Here is a 15639-nt window from a genome sequence, read left to right as displayed (position 1 = left end):
AAAAGAGACCATTCCATGTGCAGTACACCACTCCTCAAATAGATGTCAAACCCTCACATAAACCCGAGAGGTGGAAAGCCTCTGGAACCCAAGAGAATTGAGATCATTTTATCTGAATACCCCTTCTTACTTAGGCGACCCCTTTCAAGATCCAAGCCGTAAGACAGAAGGGACCCGGATTGAACATGGGAATGGGGCCCTGAGTCAGAAGGTCATCCAAGAGAAGCAGAGGATCCGCCACCAGATGCCTCAACAGATCTGTGTACCACGGACGTCGAGGCCAATATGGAGCCACCAAAACCATGAGGCCCGGACAGCAAATTATGCAGAGAAGAACTCTGCCCACTAATGGCCACGGAGGGAACAAATACAACAGCCCCTCTGTTGGCCATGAGCATCCAAGTGCTCAGCCTGTCCTTCTCTGTGATGACTGAAGAAGCAAGGTGATTTGTCATTGACACTTGTGGCCAACAGGTCCATGAGGGGCTGACCCCAAGACTGCACTATCAACTGAAAGGCCACTGGGCTGAGACACCACTCTCTGGGATCCAGCACGTGACGACTTAGGAAGTCCGCTTGAACATTCTCCACTCCAGCTATATGGGATGCTGATATTTCTTGAAGGTGCAACTCCGCCCAGACCATGAGCAGAGCCGCCTCCTGTGCCACCAGAGTGCTCCTGGTGCCCCCCTAATGATTGACATAGGCCACTGCCATGGCATTGTCTGACAGAACCCTGACTGACTTGCCCATCAGAAAGGACTGGAAGGCCAGCAACGCCAGATGGATGGCTCTGGTCTACAAGACATTGATCGACCAAGAAGCCTCCTCCATGGACCAGGTGCCCTGAGCTGAGTGACCTAGACACTGAGCTCCCCAACCGAGAAAACTGGCATTCATGAGTAGCACCGTCCACTACGGCTAATCCAGACTCGACCCTTGTACAAGATGGGGGGTCTGGAGCCACCAACAAAGACTGCCCTGAGCTAAGCCCAGAAGCGGAACAGGGTGATCCAGACTGTGCCTCTGAGGTGACTACCGTCAAAGAAGAGCATACTGAAGAGGATGCATGTGGGCCTGCAACCACAGCACCACATCGAGGGAGGCCGCCATCGACCCCAAGACTTGAAGGAAATCCTTCACCCAAGGACACCTGGACCCCATAATTAGACAAATCTGAGATTGCAATTTGCTTATCCGGGCCTCCAGAAGGAAGACCTTCCCCAAGGAGGTGTCGAACAGCACTCCTAGATACTCCAGGCGCTGAGAGGGAGCCAGCCAGCTCTTGGCAAGGTTGACCACCCATCCCACAGACTAATATGTAAGTGATAAGTAAATTTACAGTCAAATGTGACTCCCAATAATTTTAGAGAGGGTACCACTTTGATATAGAAACATAGAAACATAGAAATAGAGGGCAGATAAGGGCCCACGGCCCATCTAGTCTGCCCACCTTAATGTCCCTCCCCTACCTTTGCCCTGTGAAGAGATCCCATGTGCCGATCCCATTTGGCCTTAAAATCAGGCACGCTGCTGGCCTCAATCACCTGTAGTGGAAGACTATTCCAGCGATCAACCACTCTTTCAGTGAAAAAGAATTTCCTGGTGTCACCTCGTAGTTTCCCGCCCCTGATTTTCAACGGATGCCCTCTTGTTGTCGTGGGACCCTTGAAAAAGAAGATATCTTCCTCCGCCTCGATGCGGCCCGTAAGATACTTGAACGTCTCGATCATGTCCCCCCTCTCTCTGCGCTCCTCGAGCGAGTATAGCTGTAATTTGTCAAGCCGTTTTTCGTATGGTAGATCCTTGAGTCCCGAGACCATCCAGGTGGCCATTCTTTGCACCGACTCCAGTCTCAGCACATCCTTGCGATAATGCGGCCTCCAGAATTGCACACAGTATTCCAGGTGGGGCCTCACCATGGATCTATACAATGGCATAATGACTTCCGCCTTACGACTGACGAAACCCCTTCGTATGCAGCCCATGATTTGTCTTGCCTTGGACGAAGCCTGCTCCACTTGATTGGCAGACTTCATGTCCTCACTGACGATTACCCCCAAGTCTCGTTCTGCTACCGTTTTTGCTAGGATCTCGCCATTAAGGGTATAAGACTTGCATGGATTCTGGCTGCCCAGGTGCATAACTTTGCATTTTTTGGCATTGAAGTTGAGTTGCCATGTCCTAGACCATCGCTCCAGTAGGAGTAGGTCGTGCATCATGTTATCGGGCACTGAATCTTCGTCTGTTGTGCATTTGCCCACTACATTACTCAGTTTGGCGTCATCGGCGAATAATGTTATTTTACCTCGAAGCCCTTCTGCCAAGTCTCTTATAAAGATGTTGAATAGGATTGGGCCCAAGACTGAGCCCTGTGGTACTCCACTAATCACCTCCGTCATTTCAGAGGGGGTGCCGTTCACCACCACCCTTTGGAGCCTACCTCCAAGCCAGCTCCCAACCCATTTCGTCAATGTGTTACCTAATCCTATAGAACTCATCTTGCTCAGTAACCTGCGGTGTGGTACGCTATCGAATGCTTTGCTAAAGTCCAGGTACACGATGTCCAGGGACTCCCCAATATCCAGCTTCCCCGTTACCCAGTCAAAGAAGCTGATCAGGTTGGATTGGCAGGATCTCCCCTTAGTAAATCCATGTTGTCGGGGATCCCGTAGATTCTCTTCATCCAGGATCTTATCTAATTGGTGTTTGATTAGAGTTTCCATTAGTTTGCTCACTATCGATGTTAGACTCACTGGTCTGTAGTTTGCTGTCTCCATCTTTGAGCCTTTCTTGTGGAGTGGAATGACGTTAGCCGTCCTCCAGTCCAACGGGACGCTGCCTGTACTAAGGGAGAGGTTGAAGAGCGCGGACAGTGGCTCCGCCAAGACATCACTCAGCTCCCTAAGCACCCTGGGGTGCAGGTTGTCCGGCCCCATTGCTTTGTTAACCTTGAGCTTTGACAGCTCACCGTAGACACTGCTGGGCGTAAACTCAAAGTTACTAAACGGGTAACTTTGAGTTTACCCGTTTAGTAACTTTGAGTTTACGCCCAGCAGTGTCTACGGTGAGCTGTCAAAGCTCAAGGTTAACAAAGCAATATTAATGATAAGTAGATTTTTGAGTTTGAGAGGGATTTGGAGAGAAAGTCCATCTCGGAATGGAAAAATCATTAATTCTGACTTATCTACGTTCAAAGAGAGCATATGTGCGTCAAGCCAGGAGTTAATCTTTTCTAGTTTTTGGTTAATGAGTGTAATTTGGTTAATGAGTGTAATTTCATTCAAATTGTTTAAGTCAATAGGATGTATTAGTTGGACATTGTCTGTGTAGGCAAATGTTGTAAATCCAATAGATTGTCCTAGAGTTAGAAGAGGAGCTAAGAAAACGTTAAAAAGTAATGGGGATAAAATTGAGCCTTGTGGGATACCGTCAGTAGTTCTAGAGTCTGAAGATGTTGAGTTAAAAACAACCTTGGAGATCCAATTAGTAAAGAAAGAAGAAAACCAGTCAAGAACTTGGTCTGTGATACCAATATCATATAATCGTGACAAAAGAAGTTTATGATCTATGTTATCGAAGGCTGATAAAAGATTTAATGAGATGAGTAATACAGACTGGTGATGGTCTAGATCAGGGGTGTCCATCCTGTGGCCCTGTCAAGTATTTTGTGCGGCCCCGGTCAAGGGCGATGCAGTGTGTTCCTCTGCTGCCCCCGGTGTTTACCATCTTGCCAGCTCCCTCCTCTGTCTTGCTGCAGCGTTTGCGCGGCACCAGAAACATTTTTTTTGGCCAATGCGGCCCAGGGAAGCCAAAAGGTTGGATACCCCTAGTCTAGATGATAAAGGATTTTAGTGGTCAACCCGATGAGTGAAAGCTCGGTGGAATGCTGTTGACAGAATCCAGTCTGGTTTGGATGTAGAACTTTTGTTTGTTCACAGAAGTCTGAAATTTTTCGAAAGATGATTTTCTCAATGAGTTTAACCAAGAAGGAAATATTTGCAATTGGGCGATAATTAGAGGCATCGAGTGAACTGATTTTAGTCTTTAATTATTGGGTAAATGATTGATTCTTTCTACTTTTTGGGGACCTATTCCTGTAACCAAGCTGGTATGGACCAGATTTAAAATATCTGGACCAAAAAAAGAGAAAAAGCGTTTCAGTATAGATGTTGGAAGAATTTCAGAATTGGAACCTTTTGGGTTTAATGAATTCAAAGTTCTCTGAAGGTCTTGGAGAGTGGGTAGAGTAAATCTTGAACATTTTGAAAGCAGAAAATACGTGGATGAATTTACTGAGTCCCCAGGGCTGGCGGGGATTGGTATTGCATTAGTAACATTTGCTTGTGGAAAGGAGCTTCTAATACTTTGAATTTTATTAATAAATTGGGAAGCAATAGATTAGGCTGTAGGTAATGAAACTGTCAAATACTGCTCAGCTTCTGCGTTGTGAGAGATCTAACAATTTCATATAGCGTAGAATTATTTCTAGCTTTTTTTATTTGTTTGGAATAGTATTCTTTTTTCAGTCTGTTAATTTCGGATTTGTAGTAATCAGCTTGTTCCTTAAATTTATTTAAGTTATATAGAGTTTTGTTATGTCGCCATTTTCTTTCCAGAGAACGTAACTGTTTCTTGATAAACATTAGGTTGGAATTGTACCAGGGATTTTTTTTGCTTGCGCGGGGTGATGGTATGAGTAGTAGTAGGAGCTACAGTATCAAGAAGTCTAGTTATAGTGTCTGTCCATCGTCTAATTTAGAACAGTCTCAAGAAAGTATAATCTTGGAGCTTAAGTTCTAAAGAATTGAGTTTAGTGAGCTGGGAAAAAGAAATAAGGAAATGATCAGACCATGGTAGTTGTGTGCAAGATTTAATTTGAAACCGATCTTTCTGTGAGGTCGGCACAAGAATCATGTCTTAGGAATGCCCTGCTTTGTGTGTGGGACATTGTAACAGAGGTGAAAGGTTTAAATCCTTCAATAGGGTCAGTTGTTCAGAGGTGACAGTTAGTGGGGTCATCAAAGTGAACATTGAAGTCTCCTAGGATGACAGGGTTAAGAGAAGAAGTGCTGAATTCAAAGACAACCGACTGAAGCAAAGTTAAAATTTGACCACTAACAGGGAGCGGTAGATAGAGTAGTAAATAATAATAATTTATTTTTTTTTATATACCGCTATACTAAAAGTTCAAAGCGGTTCACAACAAAATAAAAAAACACATACAGTCAATATATATATATATATAGAGAGAGAGAGAGAGTACATTAAAACAGTCAAAAAATGCATCAATTAAAAAGTTAAAAAGCAGAAGAAGTTAAACAGTATCACAACTAAAATGTGAACATGTCAAACAGGCATATCTTTAGTGATTTTCTAAAATCAGAATAAGAAGTAGCCTTAATATAGGTTTTCCAAGCCATGTATTCAATTTAGCGGCCTGGAATGGTAAAATTATATCAAAAAACTTCTTATATTGACATGATTTTAGAGAAGGGTAATTAGATTTATTCTACTTGTGCTCTTATTAGAATAGTTCAAAGAAAACTGAGAAGCAAGATAATCTGATAGCATCCCCAAAACTGCTTTGTAACAAATGCAGGAAAACATGAACAGAACTCTGGATTCTACTGGCAATCAGTAAAGTTTTTGATAAAAAAGGGGTAATGTGCTCCCATTTTTTTAGTCCAAAAATGAGGCAAACTGCAGTGTTCTGAATCAGTCTCAGTTTTTTGAGTACTTTTTTGTAAACCCCTAAATATATAATATATAATCTGAGGGAGAGTTAGATTCTAACCTAAATTGTAAGAATTCCAAAATGCTATTATTAGAAGAGAATTCTATATTAGTAATTAGAGCTTCACGGTAGATTATTGCTAAACTACCTCCTTTATTTCCCTTTCTGTGGTTGTATTGATAGCGGTAGCCTCGGGGGCATGTGTGGGAGAGATAACTTTCCTCTCCCTCTGCTAGCCAAGTTTCAGTGATACAAAGTATGTCATATTTGTTTTGTAACACAATATCATAAAGTAAATGGGATTTAGATTTTAGAGAGCGGGCATTGATTAGTCCGAAATTGAATACATTCAGGTGCATAATAGGAAAATGAGTGGATGGGGTTGGACAGATTAAGTTAGACCTCTGACTAGAAGGAGATATATCATATTTAAGATGGTGGGTAGAACGATGTCCCCAGTGTACTGGAATCTGAGAAGTGGGGAAGGCCATAATGACCGCAGAGATTTTTGCTGAAGACCAGACAGGAGTAAATAGTTTCACAGGGAAATGTGTAAGTAAAAAACTTATGGCGAAGAATCAGACAAGGTTGCACTTAGGAAGCGCACGAAGGAGCACTACCTGCTCCTTAAGTGCGCTGCGCAAGCAGGCCCGATAAGTAAAACATGTACTGGCTTGTACACTTTGTGGACAGAGTCATGAGCGCCGCCGCTTTGTGGTGGCAGGAGATAAAGACATGGATGATAAGCTGTAAAAAACAAGATAAAATTGATATTAACCATAAAAACACTTAAAGACACGAAGGACAGGTAAAAACAGCAAGGAACATAACAGTTGCCATACTAGAACATAGAGAAGGTCCATCAAGCCCAGCATCCTGTTTCCAACAGTGGTCAAGCCAGGCTACAAGTATCTGGCAAGAACCCAAAGTGTAAATCTTAGAAATAAGCAGTGTATTTCCCACATCCATCTTAATAATGGCTTATGGACTTTTCTTTTAGGATACTATTTAAACCTTTTTTAAACCCTGCTAAGCTAACTGCTTTTACCACATTCTCTGGTAATGAATTCCAGAGTTTAATTAGAAGTTGACTGATTAAATATTTTCTACAACTTGTTTTAAAATTTACTACTTAGTAGCTTCATTACATGCCCCTTGTGGGAACTCCCAAGGGTAATTTTATAAAAGCCCTTTAAAATATGTAAAAAGGGCTTTTTACAAATTTTCTTTTTTAAATCTTTATTCATTTTTAAACTTATAATAAGTGTGATAACATATCCATACAAATAACCATAAATATATCACTTAATAATCAACAATGATACATATAATATTCTCTTATCTCCCCCTCCCCACCCTTATTTATCATATAATCAATACTTATACAACATGTAACAATAAAAATACCCTCCCTCCCACCCCATAATTGAACTTGTAAATTTAAGGGAAATAAGATTTTTCTAATCATTACAATACTTTTACAAATTTTCTAAGAAATAAATCCTTTTTAAAATTGTTCCCTGTGTTTCTCCTAAAAATTATTTGTTGCATATCAAAAATTTTATGTGTCTTTATCCATCACCTAACAATTTGTTGACCAGTGAACTGTCTTACCTTGAATAGTCACAGTATATTTCAAGTGTTTTTGTATCCAATAACAAACCACACCATGGGAATAAAGTGCAACCAGGAGTCTGTTTAGCTTTGACAAACCCTGGCAGATCTTCATCAATGAGAAAATTCATCATTGTTTTTTGTGGACTTATTGAGCATCCATACTGAGGAATACCTTTTGCCAATGTTCTGGAACAGAAATAAAGTGACAATAAAAAAAATTCAAAACAACAAAATTAATTTGCCTGAATAGGTCAGCTTCTGTCAATGAAGTTAACACTTGAGCATGTACATGGCATACACTATTAAAAAAAAAACCAAAAAACAAGGATGACAGCAATTTCTGTGGCTGGCCCACGGCTATGGAATGCTCTGAATGGTACATTAAGGCTCTCTCAAAATTTGAAGTCTTTCAATAAATTTTTGAAAACTCATCTGTTTGTCAAAGCATACTTGTAGACTTGGTATACTTTTATCTTTTTGTAGTTTAGGATTGAAGATCTGTGAAAGTTGTTATGTAATATTGTAATAAGCTAAGTTATGTTATGTAATGCTGTAATCCACTTAGATTCTAAGCGGAATAGAAATTTTTAAAATAAAATAAATACACACACTCAAAGGGCTTCATTTTCATAATGGTTTCTTCTATTAATTATTGAAGAGGAATGTAACACAACTGAAGATTTCTTTCCTTTTCTATTGAATTTAGTACTCATGGAAGGGACTAGATCACAGGTGTCAAAGTCGGTCCTCGAGGGCCGGAATCCAGTCGGGTTTTCAGGATTTCCCCAATGAATATGCATGAGATCTATGTGCATGCACTGCTTTCAATGCATATTCATTGGGGAAATCCTGAAAATCCGACTGGATTACGGCCCTCGAGGAGGGACTTTGACACCCCTGGACTAGATTAACAAAACTAGAAACTTAAATTCTTCATTTATCCATATAGTAGAGGCGGCATAGCCAGTGAAGTACAAGTTTTTATGTATATTGCCTTCAAACTCTGTTCTGGAGAGGCTATGGTGCTCATTTTAAAAAAACAAACCAAACAAAAAACCCATTCAAAAGTGGTCTAAATCGGTACTTGGATGATCAAAATATCAGATCATCCAAGTACCGATAATCAAAGCTGGTTTTAGACGTATCTAAAACCAGCTTAGGCTTTTCTCCTGCATCTGAACGCCTAGAGCAAAAAGAGGTGTTTTTAGAGGAGGGAAAAGGGCGGGAGGTGGGCTGACCTAGACTTAGTCATACTGCAAGTATAAACAAAAGTCTAGGGAGATCGCCCAGTTAGAACTTATACATTTTGACTTAGATAAAGTCAAAATAGGTATAAGTTCCGAATAGAGGCAGCGGAGCTGATTGCGGCTGCCGTGATCAGCTCAGCAGCCCCGGCAACCTGCCTACTCCCCACCGCAATGATCGCGGCAGGAGAGATGCCTAATCTCTCCTACTGCGATCGCGATCCCCCCTGCAAATATCAGCAGGAGAGATCCCAAGCCCTCCTGCCGAAGACGGCACCCAGATACCCCTCCCGCGAATACCAGAAGGAGGGATCCCAAGCCCTCCTGCCAAAGACAGCCCCCCCCACCCTCTTCACTACCTTGAACCTCCCCATTAACCTATTCAGTTGGCCGGATGGATGGGTCCCTGGTCCGGCCGGCCATCCTCGGAATGGTGGGCCTGCCCCTTCCCGCTGTATTGTGGGATGCACCGGGGAGAGCCTAGACGCCTATGGCCTACCCATAGGAGGGTCCTTAGGCAACAGGGCCAACAGGAATTGGCCCAGTTGCTTGAAACCCCACCTATGGGCAGGGCCTCAGGTAACTGTGCCAATTCTGGTTGGCCCATTTGCCTAAGGTCCAGCCTATGGGTGGGCCTTAGGCCCCTCCCTGGTGCATCCCACAATGCACCAGGAAGGGTAGGCCCACCATTCCAAGGATGGCGGACCTGCCGGTCCGGTGACCCATCCGGCCAGCCAACTGAATAGGTTAGTCAGGGTGGTCAGGTTAGGGGGGGGGGCTTTCAGGGGGGTATTTGGGGGGTGGGGGGCCATCTTCAGCAGTTGAGTTTGAGATCCCTTCTGCTGATATTCGGGGGGGGGGGGGGTTGGGATGCCATCTTCAGCAGGAGGGCCTGGGCTCCCTCTTGCCTGTTTGGGGTTTTGTCAGGGGTGGGGGATCGCGACCGCAGCAGGAGAGATTAGGCATCAGGGGGGAGGGGGGTGGCAGGTTACAGGATTCTGTAACCGGTATTGATTTTTGACAGACGCCAGTTACAGAATTCTGCTTTTAGGTGAAGGACTGACCCCTCCTTTGCCTAAAAGGTCTGGGTTTGGCCGTTTGAGACTTGGACGATTTTTTGGTCGGGAATGTGGTGTAGGGATAGACGTAGTGGCAGTCTGGGCCAGTAGAATGATGAATGTACAGGAAGGCCATTCTCATAAAAGACCTCAATTTGGATGTTTTTGTTTTTTTTTTGAAAATCGACATTTCCCTGCTGCCAACTTCAGCGTCTACTGACTTAGGCCAAAAGGGAACTTAGATGGGGGGTTTTTAATTATGCCCCTCCATGTCTAAGCTTGAAATGGTACAGTAGGTTGCAAGGAAATTTAATACTTAGCCATTCTTTCAGGGAAATAGCCATCAAAATGTTTTGTACTAAATACAATGGTGGTTTTTGTTTTGTTACGTTTGCATGAGTTCTGTGTTGGGACCTTTTGAAAGAACTGTGGAGGAGCAATTAGTATTGCCATATTTTGCATGCTAAAGCATCCAAGCAGCATATTTTATTTAAACCAATTAGCCAGGCTTTGGTTACATTGAGAAAAAATTATGGTTTTTCAGTTTGGTTAGATTCAAAGCTTACCTTCCCATAGAGGCAGTTTATAATCAATGATGACCCCAATAATTTTTACCAAATTTACTATTTCCAATTGTATGTTATCAAGAGAGTCACTTTAAAATTCTAGACCTGCCCAAAGATGGAAGTGACATGGGATATAAAAAGCTGAGTCAGAGTTAGGTTAAGGAGGCCCAGAGGAAAGCAGCGAGCCCACTGTAGATGTTTCCACCCCAAAACTGAGAAACTGCAACTACTACATTCAGGTAGGCCAAATGCAGCTTGAAACCTAGAGAGTTTGTATTTTGACCTAGCCGCCTGCAGGCCAACTTTGTGTATCTGCCAGAAATTGTGCTGATAACCCTGCATCCAGTGACAAGGCCAGAGACCCGTAAGAATTGCTGCTGATCCAAGAGATCTTCATGTATGCTGTGACCCTGCATGAGCAGGCCAGCCAAAGACTCTGTTTTATTTACAGAATTAGTTTGATTATTGTTTTCTCCCCACCTATGAACAGGAGCCTTCCTTTATACCTTTAAGAAAATATTTATTTCACCATAACTTGTTGAGTACGTGTGGGTTGTCTTACTTTAGCCCGCAGCCCACTCTTGCATACGGTACAACAACTTAATATATTTAAAATAGCAATATCACAAATAAAAATATACCTTAGAAAGGTCTTAGCTTGTATTAAGTGAGGTGTAACAAGCAAGAAGTCATCAATTAATCGCAGAAGGATCCTGAAATTAAAAAGAAAATAAACAAGTGTAATTTTTTTTTAAACATTTAGAAAAAGCATTGTTATTCACCTGTAACAGAAGTTTTCCAAATAAGCAGAACTGAACAGGTACACAAGTGAGTGATATTACACATTGCCAGAAGAGAATAGCTCAGCAAGACATTAGTATATGCAGCTCTTTCCACACACAATGGTTTCCTCTGAGCTTGTGCATACCTTTCCACAAACAGTGGACTCCTAGTCTCCTCAGTTCCATAGCTCAAGAATATACACAACACTTGGGGAGGTGGAATGAATTGCAATCTGTCTCCTCCCCCTCCCCCAATGCTCTAGTATCTCTCTCCTCTCTCTCTTTTCCTTCCTTTTCTGCTCTTCCATCTCAATTTTTCTTCTTGTCTACTTACTTTCCAGTCCTCAATTTCCCTTTCATTGTGTCTACCTACAACTTGCCACCTCTTTCCCTCACCCCTTCCAGTATCGTACTAAATCTATCCTCTTACCCCAATCCAGCATGTGCTCTTTTTCTTTATCCCCTCCTTCCATCATGTGCTCGCTCTCTCCTCTCCACTTCCTTCCAGCGTTGGCTCCCCTTCTCTATCCTCTCCCATTCACTGTCTGTTCCCCTCTCTCTCCCCTCCCATCCAGCGACTGCTCCTTCTCTATCCTCTCCCATTCAGTATCTGTTCCCCTCTCTCTACCCTCCCATCCAGCATTGGCTCCCCTTCTCTATCCTCTCCCATTCAGTGTCTGTTCCCCTCTCTCTACCCTCCCATCCAGCGACTGCTCCCCTTCTCTATCCTCTCCCATTCAGTGTCTGTTCCCCTCTCTCTACCCTCCCATCCAGCGACTGCTCCTTCTCTATCCTCTCCCATTCAGTGTCTGTTCCCCTCTCTCTCCCCTCCCATCCAGCGTCTGCTACCCTTTCTCTCCTGCCTTTTCCTTCTAGCGTCTGCTCCCTCTCTCTCCCCTCCTCACTTCACTTCTTGTCTGTTATGTGCTCGCTCTCTCCTCTCCATTTCTTTTCAGAGTCTGTTCCCCTCTCTCACTCACCCCCTTCCAACCAGCATCTGCTCCCCTCTCCACTTCTATCCAGCATCTGCTCCTTCCTTTTTCACTACTTCCCTTCAGCATCTACTTCCCTCTCTCTCCTCTCCTCACTTCACTTCAGCATTTATTACCCTTCCCCCCTCTCCCTTCAGCACCACTCAACCTCTTCCCCTCATCAGGCCACCTTCCTCTCTTCCCCTCACCTTTGCGGGCGTTCTTCATAGTTTTCTCTTTCTGAGGTGTCTGGACACAGCAACATTCTCACCAAATCCCATGTGACTCCCCAAAGCTTCTCTTCTGACGCACTTCCTGTTTCTGCCTGGGTGGCTTGCATCAGACGAGAAGCTTTGGGGCAGTCGCGTGGGACTTGGTGAGAACATTGCTGCTTCTGGACACCTCATAAAGAGAAAACTATGTAGAGCACCCGCAAAGGTGAGGGGAACGGAGTGAAATGGCTAGACGAAGGGAAGAAATTCCTGGATTTTTTTTTTTTGCCACTGGCGCAAGGGAGCGAGTATTGTGATCATGAGAAGGGCTGGGAAGGGATGCAATGTGGCAGATGCTTTACTGCAGGGGACAGGCCGTTCACCGCTCCACGGGGTGGTGAATGGCCTTGTCCCCGTACCTGCAGTAACCATTTTTTTTCCTCCCCGTTTTAGCGGGTTACCTGCAGCTAGCCGCGGGTAACAGGCACTGTGTCATTCTCTAGGGGAGGCAAAACAAAGCTGGCACCCTGAAGAGCTCCCTATGGATGCCCGACAACCTTTGCTCAAGCTCCTGTGACACAGTAGGCAACCAATGCTACGAGGGAACAGAACCCAAGCTCTAGAAAAGTTTCTGCTGGCTGGCCAACAGGTACCATGGAAGAACTGGCCTGTCAGCTGCAACCAGTCTGCTTCTCCTCCACGCAGGCAGAGCTGGACCCTCAACCAGAGGAGCACTGAGCATTAAATCCATAAAAAAAGGTAAAAAAGACAGAAAAAAAAGAAATAAACAGAGCAGATCAGAAAGTCTCCTTCTGGCTCGTGCGCAGAAGAAAAATTGAAGGGAGAATTCAAAAGCTGGTGTGGACTCCTTCTGCATGGCTCGCAAGCATGGGGAAAATGCCATCTGTCCAGAATGACACCTATTGCACTAGAAAAAGAGATTTATTTTAAAGACTCTATGCATATTCACTCTGTTCTGTTGAATAACTTAGATGTTTAACTGAATTCTAACTGAATGGGCTTTCTCATGATGAACATGAGATGTTTGTTCAAGTTGTTTCTGTTTTGCTCACAATAATAAAATGCGAGAATTGAAATTATTTGTCATGAATTTGTGAAATGAACGAAAGATTAGGTTCTTACCTTTGCTAATCTTCTTTCTTGTAAATCCATGCTCTATTCCTGGACTAATGGGTTATTTTCCTATGGGCACCAGATAGCTTCTAGGAAGCCTCAAACAATGCTTTGAGCCCCTCCCCTCTTACCTCAGGACTGCCCCCCAGGAATCCAGTTCATAATAAAGCAGCCAGAACAAAGGCAAAAAAGAGGGGCATGGGGATATTGTAATCTGCTTGTAACATGAAATTAGAACAATTCTGAGCAATTGAAATAGGTCATTAAAATATCAGGAACCTGAATAATAAAAATAACAGTGCTATAAGGAGACACAGCCTGCACTGACAGAAAGTGTCACAAGGACTAGGGACCCCTAAGGCAAAGTGCTAAATGCATTCGGATGGAACTCTTAGAAAGGCTCGTCAATAAATCAGAAATCCATCTTATCAATGCCTATAAAGGCAGGCAATCGATAAATTAGTAAACTCACAGGGCGGGTTCCAGGAATAGAGCATGGATTTACAAGAAAGAAGATCAGCAAAGGTAAGAACCTAATCTTTCGGTCTTGTGCAATCCCACTCAATTCTGGAACTAGTGGGACATAACAGAGCAGTACTAGGTGGGACTGATGAGCCTGCTGCAAAAATGGAGGAGCCAAAGGCAGCATCCTGCTTGGCCACCATATCAATCCTGTAAAACTTGGTGAAAGTAGGCAAAGAGGACAGGATAGAAGCCCTGCAAATCTCCTCCACATAGATCGCTAACAACTCTGCCCATGAGGATGAGTCGCCTCTGGTAGAGTGTGCCCTCACTGAAAGTGGGGGTGGGGGGCTTCTTACCGGCCGTTATGTAAGCAGAGGAACTAGCCATATGGATCCTCCTGGAAATGGTGGCTTTGGAAGCCAGTCTACCCTTGCGGGCAGGACCCACCAAAACAAACAGATGGTCAGAGACATAGAATTCGTTCATGACCTCCAAATACTGCAACGGTTTCCTGTGGACATCTAATGACAGCAACACCTGGTCCTGCTTTCTTGAACCTGAGGAAGTAAAGGAAGGAAGTCAGACTTCCTGATTAATGTGGAAGGCAAAGACCACTTTGGGAAAAAGGAGTGTGAAGAATCAAGTCAGAATCCACGATACGCAGAAAGGGATCCCAGCAGGAAAGAGCCTGAAGCTCAGAAACTCTTCGGGCAGAGTAATGGCCACCAGATATAGACTTGACAGTGAGATCCATTAAGGATGCACATCTCAGAGGCTCATAAGGTGGACGAACCAGAGAGCAAAGGACCAGGCTGAGATTCTAGGATGGACAGGGCAGCCGGAGGGGAGACCGAAACCTCAGAGCACTCCTCAGAGGCTTGGGGCCAAGACAGGAAAGACCAGCAAGCTGTACCCTGAGAGAAACCACAGCCAGGCCTTTTGTCAGGCCATCTTGGAGGAACTCCAGTGTCCGACAGATCATTGAGTTACTACAAGCACCACGTCTGATAGCTTCTCCAAGCTTTCTTGTAGGCTGCCACCATGGATGACATCTTGCTACAGAGAAGAGTGGCAATCAGGGTCGAGGAATAGTCTCTGCAAATTAAGGTCAATAGCCAGGCTGTAAGACCAAAGCAGTCCAGGTCCTGAAGGATACAGTAACCGAGGCACAAAATCTATATATACCGCGTATCAACTAGGGATCAAAGAGGAAAAAGAATAAAGAACCGGCTTGGCTCACTGTAGAGGTTAAGGAAGTGATCAGAGACAAAATACCTCTTTAAGGAATGGAAAAGATCAAAAACAGACGAAAACTGGAATAAGCACAAACAATATCAATGCAGGTGTCATAAGGCGGTAAAAGGGGCCAAAAGAGACTACAAGGAAAAAATAGCCAAGGAGGTGAAAAACTTCAAGCCGTTCTTTCGATATATTAAAGGGAAACGACCTGCGAAGGAAGCGGTAGGACCGTTGGATGACCAAGGAATAAAGGGAGCGCTAAAGGAGGACAAAGCAATCGCAGACAGACTGAACACGTTTTTTGCGTCTGTATTTACTGAAGAGGATATACACAGCATACTGGAACCCATCAGGCTATATATATGCTGGAAGTGAAAACGGGAAACTGACAGGGTTAACGGTCAGTTTAGAAGAGGTATGCAGGCAGAATGATAGGCTCAAGAGCGATAAATCCCCGGGACCGGATGGCATCCATCTGAGGGTCATCAAGGAACTGAAATGGGCCATAGCTGAACCGCTTCAACTAATAGCCAATCTGTCGATCAAAATGGGAAAGATTCGGGAGGACTGGAAGGTGGCAAATGTTACGCCAATCTTCAAAAAAGGTTCGAGGG

General features: G+C 43.9%; 1 protein-coding gene across 1 annotated transcript in view; it reads right to left on the bottom strand.

Moving 5' to 3' along the window:
• Positions 1-7347: 7347 nt before the first annotated feature.
• Positions 7348-15639, bottom strand: part of TERT (telomerase reverse transcriptase) — a 183359-nt gene continuing 175067 nt past the window's right edge. Inside the window, exons 10-11 of the mRNA XM_033929798.1 lie at positions 10864-10935; positions 7348-7540 (exon numbers count right to left, since the gene is read on the bottom strand). Coding sequence (XP_033785689.1) covers positions 7348-7540; positions 10864-10935 — 265 coding nt within the window. The remainder of the gene's footprint in view (positions 7541-10863; positions 10936-15639) is intronic.

The sequence above is a fragment of the Geotrypetes seraphini genome, chromosome 2 (assembly GCF_902459505.1).
Source record: "Geotrypetes seraphini chromosome 2, aGeoSer1.1, whole genome shotgun sequence".
NCBI lineage: Eukaryota > Metazoa > Chordata > Amphibia > Gymnophiona > Dermophiidae > Geotrypetes > Geotrypetes seraphini.
The sequence above is the reverse complement of the archived record's forward strand: the minus strand, read 5'-3'. Positions and strand labels throughout refer to the sequence as shown.